This window comes from Lottia gigantea, assembly GCF_000327385.1.
Source record: "Lottia gigantea unplaced genomic scaffold LOTGIsca_7, whole genome shotgun sequence".
NCBI lineage: Eukaryota > Metazoa > Mollusca > Gastropoda > Lottiidae > Lottia > Lottia gigantea.
Window position 1 is genome coordinate 542,946 of NW_008710370.1, and position 13,800 is coordinate 556,745.

Here is a 13,800-nt window from a genome sequence, read left to right on the forward strand (position 1 = left end):
TACAAATATCATGTGATATCATACAAATATCAAACTGAAAAACAAACTACATCCGATATGGCGTGGTGAGCAATTCAGAATTGCAACATGTTCTCATCAAAAGTTAAAGAATTGCATACAACCACAATAAACAGTTAATAATTTCGGAGCAAAAATAACCCATGGTTGTGTCTTTCGCGGCATACACACTTCCATTTTAAATTCAGAAAGTAAGTAAAAAAATTTACACTAAGTGGTCATAGCTAAAAGTGAAAGAAAAGTGCAATAAACGAACGCACCAATTGACCAAACGAAAGTTTCATTTCCGGTGATAAAATGGCAGACGTAAACAAAGAATGTCCCCAAACATTTCTCTCTTCTAGAGTGAAAAATATGATATGTCATGAAGGTGTCATTGCTAGAATAGAGCATACATCACTCACTAATCACTACACAATAGATTGGGTGCATTTAGAATCCATGATTAAAGACTTATTGCAAGGTATTAGAGGTGGACAATTTCGTCTGATTCCAATTGGTCATACATACAATCTAACACAGCACTAAATACTAGACACAGGCAATCATATCTAAGTAGGCCTAGAGCTATACTGTACTAGGCCTACTTAGATAAGAGTGCCTGTAATACAAGAGCAGCCTATTTTTTTTTTCCCACATCAACCCTTCCCATATTGCATATTACCTTTCCCAATCCGATGCAATCCATTCCTATTTTGCCCCAACCCATTTTGTCCCATCCATTTTTCCAAGTTGCCCATTTACCATAACTTATGACACCTTTTTCAGATTCAGACCTCTTCTCTTAGGCCTCTTATTCCCAATTCATCCCTTTCAAATTCGCCTGTTTCTTTGCAGATTTTTTTATGTGGTTAGGATATTTTGAGCAAAGATTTTGAAAACAATGTGGTCAGAAAGTTGTAGTGTTATATGGCTTGATATTTAAGTTATTTTAACATAAAGCGTATTTGGTATAACAGAAAAAATATTATTTTATTTTTTTAGCAGATGAAAACGAAGAAGAATTGCTGTTAGAAAATACAAGACAAATGTCATCATTGTTTTTGGAATGTGAACAGTTGCTTGAGAACCAAACATGTGAACAGTACAGAGTTACATACAATAATTTGTTAGATTGGATTGCCAATAAACAGGTTTGTAAATTTGATATTTAGCAGATCTCAACTTGAGTCTTAATCTTTATTATGTACTCCTGTACCTTATACCATATGGTTAAAAGAAATGAGGAAAGAAACATCTATTTTTACTACTCAGATTCACAAGGATCTTGAGGACCAACTGGTCCTAAGGCAAACCTCAATGGCATTGATTTATCCTAGACTATCCATGCCATGCCCTTTTTCAGCTGGTAGAACTGAAATAATGAGGAAAGATATTGACTTATTCAGGGTCACATTCTAATGCTTTTACCAACAGCTAAAGCCTGTTCTCAGGATGATAAGAATGGGGCTTAGTCTGCTACATTTGAAAAGACAATGGTTTTCATTCAGTTTAAAATTTTCATTTCAGATATTTTTTGAATGCCTTTCTTTGGTTTTGAAAACAAATATTGAATCTCAAACTAGGGAGCATTGTGATATGAGCCATCATGAACAGAAAAGACAAAATTGTTGTACAACTAACAGTGATACTTATTTTAGTCATGACGTAAAATTCAATCAAAAAGACTTAATGAGACTAAAAGATTTGGATAAATTGTGTGATAATGCTTGTGGTATTAATACTGACAATGATAAGTTGTATGATAATGTCAATGGTACCAGTAGTAGTAATGTGACAAGTGGTGATCAAGCTGACAAAATTGAGTTCAATGATAATGTTAGTGGTAATGATAATGATAATTTGAGTGAGAATGGTAAAGATGATAATGAATGTTCTGATAATGATAATGCTGATGAATTGCTATCACTCTTAGTGATAACATCATGTTTGGAAAGAAGTTTAGGAGATGTAAGTCATTCCACATATTATAATTACCATAATTTTCAAGATAAATATTCCATTTTGATTTCTTTTATGTAATGATTTTCATTTACTAGATTTGGTCCGTGAATGTATACTTTTTGGGATTCTAAAACAATATTTAACTTTGTTCTATTCTGGAAACCTCTTTTGAATCTCTTTAAAGGTAACATTATACATTCTTTTATAGGTTTACTTAATGAAAGGAAGACAATGTCCATCAATATTAAAAGATTTATTGAATACTGAGGAACTTAAACATATTCTAGGTCCTGTAGTGGTGAGTGAGTTTTCCAGTTTGTGTAAGTCACAAGAGAACATGGCCCCTGTCTCCCAATTAAGAAATAATAAACATTTGTCTTCTTATAAAAACTCCAAAATTTTCTTTTTTTAAACTGTGAATATATGCTGTTGTTTCAATTCCCCTGTGCCTCTCAATCATTAAGTGTGTCATAAATTTTTCAGCATCTATTGAGTCATAATGATGCTTTGTTTTGCTAAATGGACTAGAACTAGATCAGTACTTAAAACTGACATAACCTTTTTTTCTTATTTAGGTAAATGTATTGAAGGTTATAATTGGTTCACCTAAATCTTTAAATATCAGAAATATTGCATGGCATGGATTTTTCTCACCTGGGGAATTACCAAAAAGGTACCGGTAACTTGTATAATATGACTTTTCTGAACAATGATTAGAAATCAAATCAATGGTTAGATATTGAAGACTTATAATGCTATTAGATATAGATGCTTGACTTGAATAGCTAAAACCACTGAATAGATACGGAATACATGTATATGAATTTCTTAATATTTATTACTTTGTCATAATGGTTTTATTCAATAAGATTGCTGCTCATTTATTTTGTAGGTATGTATATTTTTTATTGGTACTTATTCCTAGTATTGGTGAAATTCTTAAGTATAAAAATGTTAAGCCAGAGACCATTCCACATAGACCACCAATACAACTACCTCAAGACATGTATGCTATATCAGTTAGTAAGTTGTTTTCTTTAGATTCCTATAATTTAGTCATGATATTAATGTGTGAAATGTTGAAGACTAGTTTTCTGATAACTGATTAGAGGCAATTGACAATGGTACTTTCATTATGTAAATACCATTTCAACTTCTTTTCTAGATTGGTTTGATGGAATTAGAATTAATGATATGAATTGTTTTTCTTAAAATAACGTAAAATATTATCTATAAAAGACCTTCTGACAACTAAGTGTGGTGGGTTCTCTGAATATGTTCAAATTTGTTAACTTTTTGATTGAATCTTTTCTCTTCAGATTTCACACAGATATATGAATGTTTGAATAGTGTGATTGGAGAAGATAATATATTTATACTTCACTGTATGATGCCATATTTACAACGATCTTTATTTTATTATGAAAGACAAAGGTAAATCAACTAAATTTCTCTATCAACCTCCTTCCAAATTGTTTGTCAGCTGATCATCTTGATGTCAAATTGTTTGTCAGTTCATCTTGAAGTCAAAATTTGTCAGCTTATCATTTGGATGTCAAATTGCTTGCAGCTGATCATCTTGAAGGCAAATTGTTTGTCAGCTGATCATTTGGATGTCAAATAGTTTGTCAGCTGATCGTTTTGATGTCAAATTGCTTGTTCTTATCTTAGATCATAACGAAATACTTGTACCTTTCTGTGTTGAAAAGTTTGTCAGCAGATGTCAAATTGTTTGTCAGCTGATCTGTTTGACTTCAAATTGCTTGTCCTTATTTTAGATCATAAAGAAATACTTGTATCTTTCTATGTTGAAAAGTTTGTCAGTAGATGTCAAATTGTTTGTCAGCTGATCGTTTTGATGTCAAATTGTTTGTCCTTATCTTAGATCATAACGGAATACTTGTACCTTTCTGTGTTGAAAAGTTTGTAAGCAGATGTCAAATTGATTGTCAGCTGATTCATCTTCATGTTAAATTCATTGTCAGCAGTTCATCATAATGTTAATTTGTTTGTGGATAGCATATGAATTTCAAATTGTTTGTCAGTAAATCATTAAATCATATTGGTAGGTATAATTTTTATAAACTCAGATGATGCTCTTTATGCAATGTTGTTCGTAATATAGATGTCGAATTGTTTGAATTGTTGTCATAATCTGACATTCAATTTTTATCCTAATTTAGATATGGTTACAGTCTGTGTTTATTGTGGCCATTATTAGAACACAGTTTAAGATGTGTGTTTGCTGATGCTAATAATTGTCAGTATAGAGTTTTAACTGCTGAGGTATGTCCTTTTCTAGAATCATTTTTTGTGTGACTGCTTTAATCTAGCAAATGCAGCTATTTAAACAATACTTCTCTGATGTTTGATAACACCTTGTTAATTTAATGATTTATTTTTACCACAATGCTGTGTCTTAAACCATATATGGTAGTGATAATGTTGTATTTGCCAAAGTAAATTTTTGTCGCAAGTCACAACTACTTGCTTAAATTCAGAATTGATTGAAGATAAGAATTAAACATTTCACATGATTAATCTCCTTAAATATCTTTATATTTTTCTTATAGTCAACAAGTTTTTACACTACATTTGAAGAGGTAAGTCATCTTTTAGACTTTTAACTATTTTTTGCAAAAGAGTGAAAAGTGTATTTGAAATGAATTTTGTGGCTGTAGCATGAATTTATTTTTTTAACTTCATTTACTTGGTTCGACTTGAAATAAAGTGGTCATGAGTTCTAATCTTTGTCAGTGCATGGCCTTGATTAAGAGATCTTTCCTCACTGTTCCAGTATACCTTGCTGTAATGGATACAGATACCAAAAACTATTGAGAGTTTATCTTTTTTAATAAACAATTTTAATTTGCATTATTTCAGATTTTGTGTAAACATATAAAATCAGATGAAGACAATAAACTAGTAAAGATAATTGGAGAACCATGTATGGTAAGGTTTTATTGTTAAAGATGGGTTCCCTTATTTTCATTTATAAAAATGAAAATGCTAAAACTTATATGAATAGAAAGTAGAGGAGTTCTAATGACTGGAAAATACAAGTTTGTCTCACATGTCCATTATTAATTCATAATTAGAAAAGAAGTACCAGCAGAATTCCAAGGAGTGACCGATCAAGAAAAGTAAAAAAGTCTTTTTTTGTTTATCCAGATTGTACTTACATGGACATTTATGAGAGATGACAAGGTGACTTACCCATATTTCATATGATATCCAGAATATTCTTAGGAACACTGCCATGACATTAATATCTCAGAGCTTGAGCCTCTTTAAAGGGAATTCTTGTCCGTGAACATGTCTGTGGACAGACTGCATCTTTGCTTCAACTTCAGGATTTATTATATGATGTATTAATGTATCTTGATGTATATTTCAGGATTTATTATATGATGTATTAATGTATCTTAATGTATATTTCAGGATTTATTATATGATGTATTAGTGTATCTTGATATTTATATTTCAGGATGTATTAATTTATCTTGATGTATATTTCAGGGTTTATTATATGATGTATTAGTGTATCTTTATTTATATTTCAGGATTTATTTTATGATGTATTAATGTATCTTTATTTATATTTCAAGGTTTGATTATATGATATATTAATGTATCTTTATTTATATTTCAGTATTTATTATATGATGTATTAATGTATCTTTATTTACATTTCAGGATTTATTATATGATATATTAATGTATCTTTATTTATATTTCAGGATTTATTATATGATATATTAATGTATCTTTATTTATATTTCAAGGTTTGATTATATGATATATTAATGTATCTTTATTTATATTTCAGGATTTATTATATGATATATTAATGTATCTTTATTTATATTTCAGGATTTATTATATGATGTATTAATGTACCTTGATATTTATATTTCAGGATTTATTATATGATGTATTAGTATATCCTGAAGGTCCTAGATTAAGGGATAGATTAAGTCATGGTGAAACTGACTTATCTGATGTATCTAAAGACTGGATAGATAAGACATGGTATATATTGATATATTTAATATATGAATTTCAATATAAAGACAAGGTAAATTGTTAACTTTTCATCTATATACAAGTTTTTTTTAAACTATCCAATTAATCTCAATGTTTATTTTTTCATAAAATTTTACCAAATACCTTTTTTTTTCGTTCATTTTTGAACTATATGAAAGGGACAGGTTTGCCATTTGTTTGACCATTGTACCTTAGTCTCATAAACAGGATTTTTTTCAGCTAAGCTTATCAGTTATCGTGCTCACAGCTCACCATTATGATTTAAGCCATCAAATCCATGTGTCTCCAGAATTACCTGTGTTAGACAAAATTTAACTGGCCTTGATGCAGTACACATTTCATGATATATGACAATTAAACATCTGTTAATTTTCTTTAGCATAAAGTTCCTGAAACTGTTACTAAGTTTAAAGATACAATAGAGAAATATGAATCTCAATATCATCCTATTGCTTTACTCAAGAAAAAGGTATGCATAATTTCTACATTTGCATATTTCCATGATTTTACTTACTGGAAAGTTTGTTCTGTTGTCTAAAATAGCTGTCCTGGACGTCTCTATTGTTAGTATTAGTTCATTAACGTTATGTTAAAATCTTAGGTGATACACGTATTCGAGTTAATTAATTAAGGAATAGCCTGAACATTTTTTCAGTTCATTGATGTATAAACAGAAAAAACCTGTGTACACTTGCGTATAAACAGCTACGCGGATACAGTGTACACAGGTTTTTTCTGTTTAAACATCAATAAACTGAAAAAATGTTCAGGCCATTCCTTAAATAATTTCTTAATTCTGTAGTCGTTTTGTTTTATTAGTATGTGTCCTTCTGTGAAATTAAGCCAATTTCTTGGTGCCATTGTTAAATGTTGTGTTTTACAATTTCTATAATCAAAATGATCAAATTAAAACCACATCTTTTAAAATTATAAAGTGTAAAGATATTCTATCTTCATTTGTTCGTTAAAATGTATCCTTCTATTGTTTTTCTGTTCCTGAACATTTTATGATCAACATGTTTTATATGATTTTAAGATCCTGTGTGTAGTTAATTTAACTTGTAATATGATAGAATGGATAAAGATAGATCCAACACTCAAATCTTGGTAAGATCCTAGATTTTTTTTTTATACTGTAAACTGATGGGTCGACTGTATCCTTTCTTATGTTTGACTTGGATGACAATATGCTATTTTTCTGATATTTTTTTTTACATTGTAATCTAACAAGTTTTCTACCACATACAGTTCTAATAATGTTATTTTTATCCAATCAAAGCATCTCATTATGATCTGTTTCTTGATAACAATGACAAGTTGTGGGAATTGACAACCATGATAGGCCTTGATTGGATAAAAATAACATCATTAAAAGGCAATTGCATTAGAAATCTTGTTAGATTACAATGGTGATGAAAAATATCAGAATAAAAATGAAACTATGTTGTAATCTAATTTTGATTAGATTTAAATAATCCATATGTTTTTGAAATTTTCATCATAATTGAATTTAGAATTACATTTGCTCTCAAATTTCAGGAAATCAACAGCTGATGGTTTTGAAATATTTATAAATGATAACCCAAGCTATAAAAAACTAGAAACTGGAATCAAGCAATTTATTGAACATCAAATATCTGATGGTTTTGATGCTCATGTCTGGTAAATATTTATCTATGTATCACAGGGATTGATTTCCATTCGTTCAAAAACTGCTGATTGTATCTGGTTTCTGATAGTTGTTGATTGGCCATGAGTCCACAAACGTCTTATTCAGATATTCTTAAAGGGACAGATGCACCATTCATATTTGATCAATCATATGTTTGTCTCAGAAACAGGAATTTTTAAGCTAAGCTGATTGGTTATAGTATTCACAGCTCACTGTCGAAATTTGAATTCAAATCAATTGTGTGTCCAGAATTATCTGTGTTTGAATGTTAAGATTTTAAGATACTCTGTGATATATAGAAAAGACATATATAGAAATAGTGAGTAAAATTCATAGTTTGAAGTACTTTTAAAGGAATTATGCGATTTTCGTACATTTCTAGTACTTTGAAAACTATTAACATATATTCAAGACTCAAAAAATTGCGCATCTGTCCCTTTTAAATCTGTTAGTCTTTTAACTTTCAAATTGGAAGAACTGCAAAAAAAAATTGTTAAATGTAAAGGTAGCATCTATAGAAGAATGCATAGTAACTGACTTTATGAAAATCCAAACTTAGCTACTACTGTTACAATTTATTTAGCTATGTGTCAGTGACCCCAATGAAATTATCAGGGGTTCTGTTAGGCAAATTATATATTGAAAAAGCTGACGACCACAAAATATTTTGTATTTGTTCTAGGTATTGTGAAATATTCAATAATAACAAAGATATAATAGATCAACTATTATCAAGAAAAATATCAACACTATATAGATTTGATGATGTCATACAGGTACACTATGTTTTATTTATCACTTTATTACAGCTCAGCACCATTTTCATAATGTCAAGGTATTATGAACTCTGTCTAGTACCTTGACATCCTATGTACTTTTCTTCTAAATATTGCATGCATTTTGATTGGGTTGTTTACTAGCAAATGTAGAAAATTCTACAAGGTTCTTATATGTTTTTAGATAATGTCTTTTTGTGATTTTCTTGATTCAAAAGTCATTTCTGTCCTGTGATACAGTATATACTGATGGACTTATAATGTGTAATATGAGGCCCCCTTTTACCAGTCATATACAAAATAAAACCAAAAGCAAGGATGTACACAATATATATTTTATTATGCCACAAGATAATGACACAAATGTAGAGTGGCATTCAAAGTTTCCATAATGTAGTATTGTAATTTCAGGATGAAGAAGTTCAAAGTTCAAGGAATACGATCAAGGAATCAGAAATAGTTACTTTATTACTAAGAATAAATATAGAGCTAGAGACAGTGTTGATACAGTTACAATCTATAACATTATCAAGACAAGAGAAATTATACAGTAAACAACTACGTTCCAGACAGAGAGATAACACACAGAAACTTCTATACTGGTAAGCACTTTCTCAAATAAAAATATATTAATAAGAATGTTGAGTTCTGAAAAGTGTTACAGGTAGCTGAAGTTGATCTATTATTAGCTGTTGAATCATATATTTAGACAAGGCAGACCCGTAGCGCCAATTGTTCAGGGGGGTAAGTAATATATGGAGGGGCAATGGTGTATGGTGTTTAGTTGCAGTAACAGCTATCCATTTTTTCTGCTTACCCCTCTGTAGTTGTGTCAAAAAAGTTCTGATCTAGACTTGTATAGGAAGTTAACCTATCAGTTTGTCCTCCCATTTGAATTTTGCAAGTAAGGCATCAGAACGGGTCAATCTCAATAGTTGATAAATTCGCTTATCATTGCATTTTCATTATTCATCTCATTGTTAGTTTATATTCAAGATAATATTACAAGTTTTTAATCAAGAATCATCTCTATTCAACCAAGCTGTGAGTGGTTCTGTTTGCTTAAGTCAGAAAAGATCTTTTTCAAACTGTTTGGCATTGGAAGACAGGATCCCCACATTCTGTTATGCTTTACAAATAACTATTGGTATAGTAAAAATGTTTCTTTCTTTTTGAATATTTCAGTTTGCCAGTGATTCATGTATCAATACATTTTATATGTATATTTACTGTGTATCAATTATATAAACTACAGAGCTATACGCAGAGTCATCTGAAACTATTACAGAGGTAAGATTGTTATAATACTCAATAACCATACGTCTTTAAACAAACGTTCCGAATGCATCTCGAAACATAGACATGAGAATAAGTTCTACTTGTCCAACTTCATTATGGTGGAAAAAGGTCAGTTGTCTGAAGATCACATAGTGTGAAACTCTGAGCAAAAACAACATGTTTTTTAGGTTCTGTTTTAATATTTCAATACTCAATTATACATAGTTGTACATAAACCTTTATAGATATCACAAAATTGCCTAAGAACCCTTAACAGTAAGAAAGCAGACAAATGTGGCTGTCCTGGCAAAATGTCCTGTGCAGCCTGGTGCTGCCTTTAAGTTTAATCCAATGGTTCCAAATTAGGACATGAAACTATATTTCAATTCTGCAGACACCAATATAAAATGAAATTTATTTTCAATAAACATAAAGTCATACAGATCTATTCATCATATTATTGCTGATTGAAGAGTTTCATTCACACTATAATATTTTTTGGACACCTTGTATATACCATAAAACAACATTTTAGCGAAATATTGATAGCAGTTTATGAATTTTTCACAGGAGTTCCTCATGAGCTGATAAATGTTAATAAATCAATATGACCTTATTCATACCAGAGGGTATTGTGATAAAAGATATTTTGCGATTAGTTATGTTATCAAACTCTTAGTTTAAGTTTAAGGAACCACAGACATCTGATTAAAAATTGGAATGGTGCAAATTGATTATATCACTGTCCCTGATGCACATAAAATATTTAGAAAACCTCTTTACATTCCCTTTAAAACACAAAGAGTTAGTTGTATATTAGTTATTCATAAATATAACCATTTGATCATCAAAGGGATAGCAAGATTTTAACATAGATAGATTCGACATTCAATTCAAAACATCTAGATAATGTTTTAGTTTACAAAACTGCCTACATCACAAATGCCAGCAGTCTGGGGAAAATGTGATATCAGAAAATAATAGTTTGAATTTTGGTTATTTACTCGTTTATTTCAGATGTTTAAAATTAACTCTTAAGTTTTCTGAAAATCTACGAACTTTTACTGGAAGTGATAAAAATAAATGGCAGGAAGCCATGGAACTATGTGTCAAAAATATTGAAAAACTGTGTAACTTTCTAATAGAATTTTCTAAAAGCTGATTAAACTATTAATTCCTGGGCAAAATACAAATCTATTTATTTTAAAGATTAAAAGGTGTTGTGAGAACTATTGTAATGTTACTTGATTTAAGTGTGCCCTGGAGTTTATCTTATTTTGTTATCTCCCTTGACATGAAAATCATTCGGTATCGCAGAGGGATTTACGATGCAGGCAGATGTTTATAATCTTCATAGTAATTGACCTTGTATGGAAAGTTGTGTGTCATTGATTAAATTCGTTGTAAAAATGTCTTATTTATCTCCAAACTTCCTTCTGAAAGTGCTGGGAAATCTTATTGTTTTCAACGGGAAGTATCGAATTAAATAATAGCGTCTGGATGTAAAAGAATATTGCAAAATGGCCGAAATGTGACGAAAATAAATGCTGAAGTTTAAAAATGACAACAAATTCAGCCAAAACTGAAAACTTTCTAGAGAACACTGAAAATGCATCGAACAAGACTCATAAGAAAGGGTTCAGCCGCAGCGAAAAAATAATTGGAGGCTTATTTCTTGGTTCTTTGACCTCATTTTCTCTGTTAGCCGGGTTCGGGGTGACCCTTTCATCAGCAAGAAAGCAAGATCCCGAATCATTTGCTAAAGGACTTATTTCATTCTCTGATAAAGGGCTAGCTGAATCTGGTGGTACATTGGCTCTACGTGCTCTTGGAAAGGCCACATTATATACCGTAGGAACCTTTGGACTCTTGACTTTTATTGTTGCTAAAACGATGGGTGTTAGCAGCATTCACGAATTTTATGTCAAAGTGGACGCTTTTGTGCCAAAATTTAAGAAGAAAGAGCCAACTGGACGACAAGAATTTGACTCTATACGGGAATTATTTGAATATATTATTGATGAGGATGAGAAGGCCAAGAATGACAAGAATAAATGAACTTAATTTTCGGATAACTAGAAAACTAGATAATAGTTACGTCTGTGCCATACCATATATAAAAAGGCTAGAAAATAAATAGTTTGCCACTAGTTAATCGTGTGCTATAACTATCATAACTTTGTGGTTGAATTCAACTGGTGCTATTTCACTCGAAAAACCACGTGCTGTTTGTTATGGCCAAAGTTGAGAAATGTTTTAATTGTGGGCTGTAGTATAAATGGGTTACCTCTCTTTAACTATCAAGAGAGACTAGAAATCGCATCAGGTAGACCTTAAAAACTGTTCATCTTGAAAACCTAAGTTGTTTTATCAAGCGTATGGGGGAGGTATTTGCAAGCCAACGGACAGCTTAGTCTTGTCATATTCCTTATTTACTGTGTTACACTTATTAGACAATATCTGGATTAAAATGTATACATATAGGCTCTATTGTCATTTTGTCAGTGGATAAGTAAGTTATCGCTTTGCCCTTGACTAAAATTCCAATATTAGATTACATCCGATAGCAATATGATATGCATAAAAATGTATGCTGTCGGCAACTTTTGTAGTTCAAAGACATGTAGGCTATTAGCCTATCGATACGGCCTGATAAACTGATGAAGACTCGGTTATAATTAACTTCCAACAGTTGATGAGAACAACTTATTTGTAGCAACCGCCAATTATACCGATTTTAATAGATTTCTACTTAGATGTCGTATAGCCTATTACGCCACAGAACAAAGATAAACCGTGGTAATCACAATGTAAAAAGGGGATTTCTCACATTTTGACCGCCACTTGAGATAAAGAGGGGTAATAGCGGGGTGTCAATGGACGGTTATTTAATTGTTTAATGAAGGGTACATCCCGTCGTGCTAATCAATGCTAATGTTAAAAGACGTTACACATTAACAGTAAAGCGATAATAAAAACATCACAATTTCTGTCTTATCTCCCGCTACGTTCCACTTGACTACGATTAATCTTTAATCCGATTGAATATTTTACTATCGTTCTTTGTGCTAATATTCTATAATAGTAAATACATTGTCCTGAGCAGACGTTTTTATAACGGGTTTTTATAATCAGTAACTGCCATAGAAAATGATAGTTCATAGATTGACATTAAAACAACTTTATTTCAATAAGCATTGCTATCTGGTTTCAAAACATTTTAACATTGCTGTACAAAATACTATAGTCATATAGTTGATCGGTTGATCTGTGAAAAAAGTTCTAAGCTTTACCACTTATAAAAGTACTACGCATGATTTAAGGTGCCAAAAATTGGACCTTAAGCTTTCCCGAGATAGATGGGGCAGATGGTTTCAGAATCCAAAAATAGTTTTGATAATTACTCTTTTGCTTTATGTGTAATTCTTCAAGAATAGGTTTTGAAAATTTCGTTTTTTTTAGAAAACTTTTTAATAATCCCTTTAATCTGATCTTGACCTAACTGGATATAACAACAAATTCGAATGCAACATTTTGCATTAAAAAAATATACTCGTGTCAGACCGGATACGAATTACCTACGAAACACCTGAATGTCGGTTCAGTTATGAGAAATATGAACACAAGTCTATCTCACCTGTCATGTTGTCGAAACTTTCAATAACATTTTTTTATCTATATCTCGAATAAAGAAAAGAACAATCTTAATTGAAAACATGTTATTTGGCCTTCGTATATTATGCCTATGTGCAAATAGAGGATACAAGGTACATATGTGTCCAACAAACATACAAACCTTTTGTATCTCTATAACCTTTCAGGATACGGGTTGGCATTCAGTCTTAACCACTACACCATACAAATATCCCTAACTGAAGCATCCAATCTAAATTCCCGAATGTTGGTTATGCTTCTACCTTAACGAAATAAATGTATTAAAATTAAATGAACCATCCTTGATGTATCGAGGATTTAAAAATGAAACCGACGAACAAATATCTAGTTTAAGATGGCGTTGGCACCATGAAGTATTTTTCTAAATTCATGTACTCGGACCAATGTTTG

The 13,800-nt window shown here is 30.8% G+C and overlaps 2 protein-coding genes across 2 annotated transcripts; both read left to right on the forward strand.

Moving 5' to 3' along the window:
* Positions 1-315: 315 nt before the first annotated feature.
* On the forward strand, positions 316-11,149 carry LOTGIDRAFT_229422 (hypothetical protein; the record flags this gene model as incomplete). Its single annotated transcript, XM_009065399.1, has 21 exons — positions 316-481; positions 1,003-1,151; positions 1,528-1,968; positions 2,171-2,260; positions 2,538-2,635; positions 2,855-2,985; positions 3,282-3,396; positions 4,146-4,248; positions 4,536-4,565; positions 4,846-4,914; positions 5,360-5,392; positions 5,526-5,570; positions 5,703-5,747; positions 5,882-6,040; positions 6,389-6,478; positions 7,046-7,116; positions 7,549-7,671; positions 8,364-8,457; positions 8,869-9,059; positions 9,643-9,747; positions 10,753-11,149. The coding sequence occupies 21 exons, from the start codon at positions 316-318 to the stop codon at positions 10,895-10,897; spliced, it is 2,493 nt and encodes an 830-aa protein (XP_009063647.1). The 3' UTR covers positions 10,898-11,149.
* A 100-nt stretch (positions 11,150-11,249) lies between these two features.
* Positions 11,250-12,219, forward strand: LOTGIDRAFT_183804 (hypothetical protein). The gene has a single exon (XM_009065400.1). The coding sequence runs from the start codon at positions 11,296-11,298 to the stop codon at positions 11,791-11,793; it is 498 nt and encodes a 165-aa protein (XP_009063648.1). The 5' UTR covers positions 11,250-11,295; the 3' UTR covers positions 11,794-12,219.
* Positions 12,220-13,800: the final 1,581 nt, after the last annotated feature.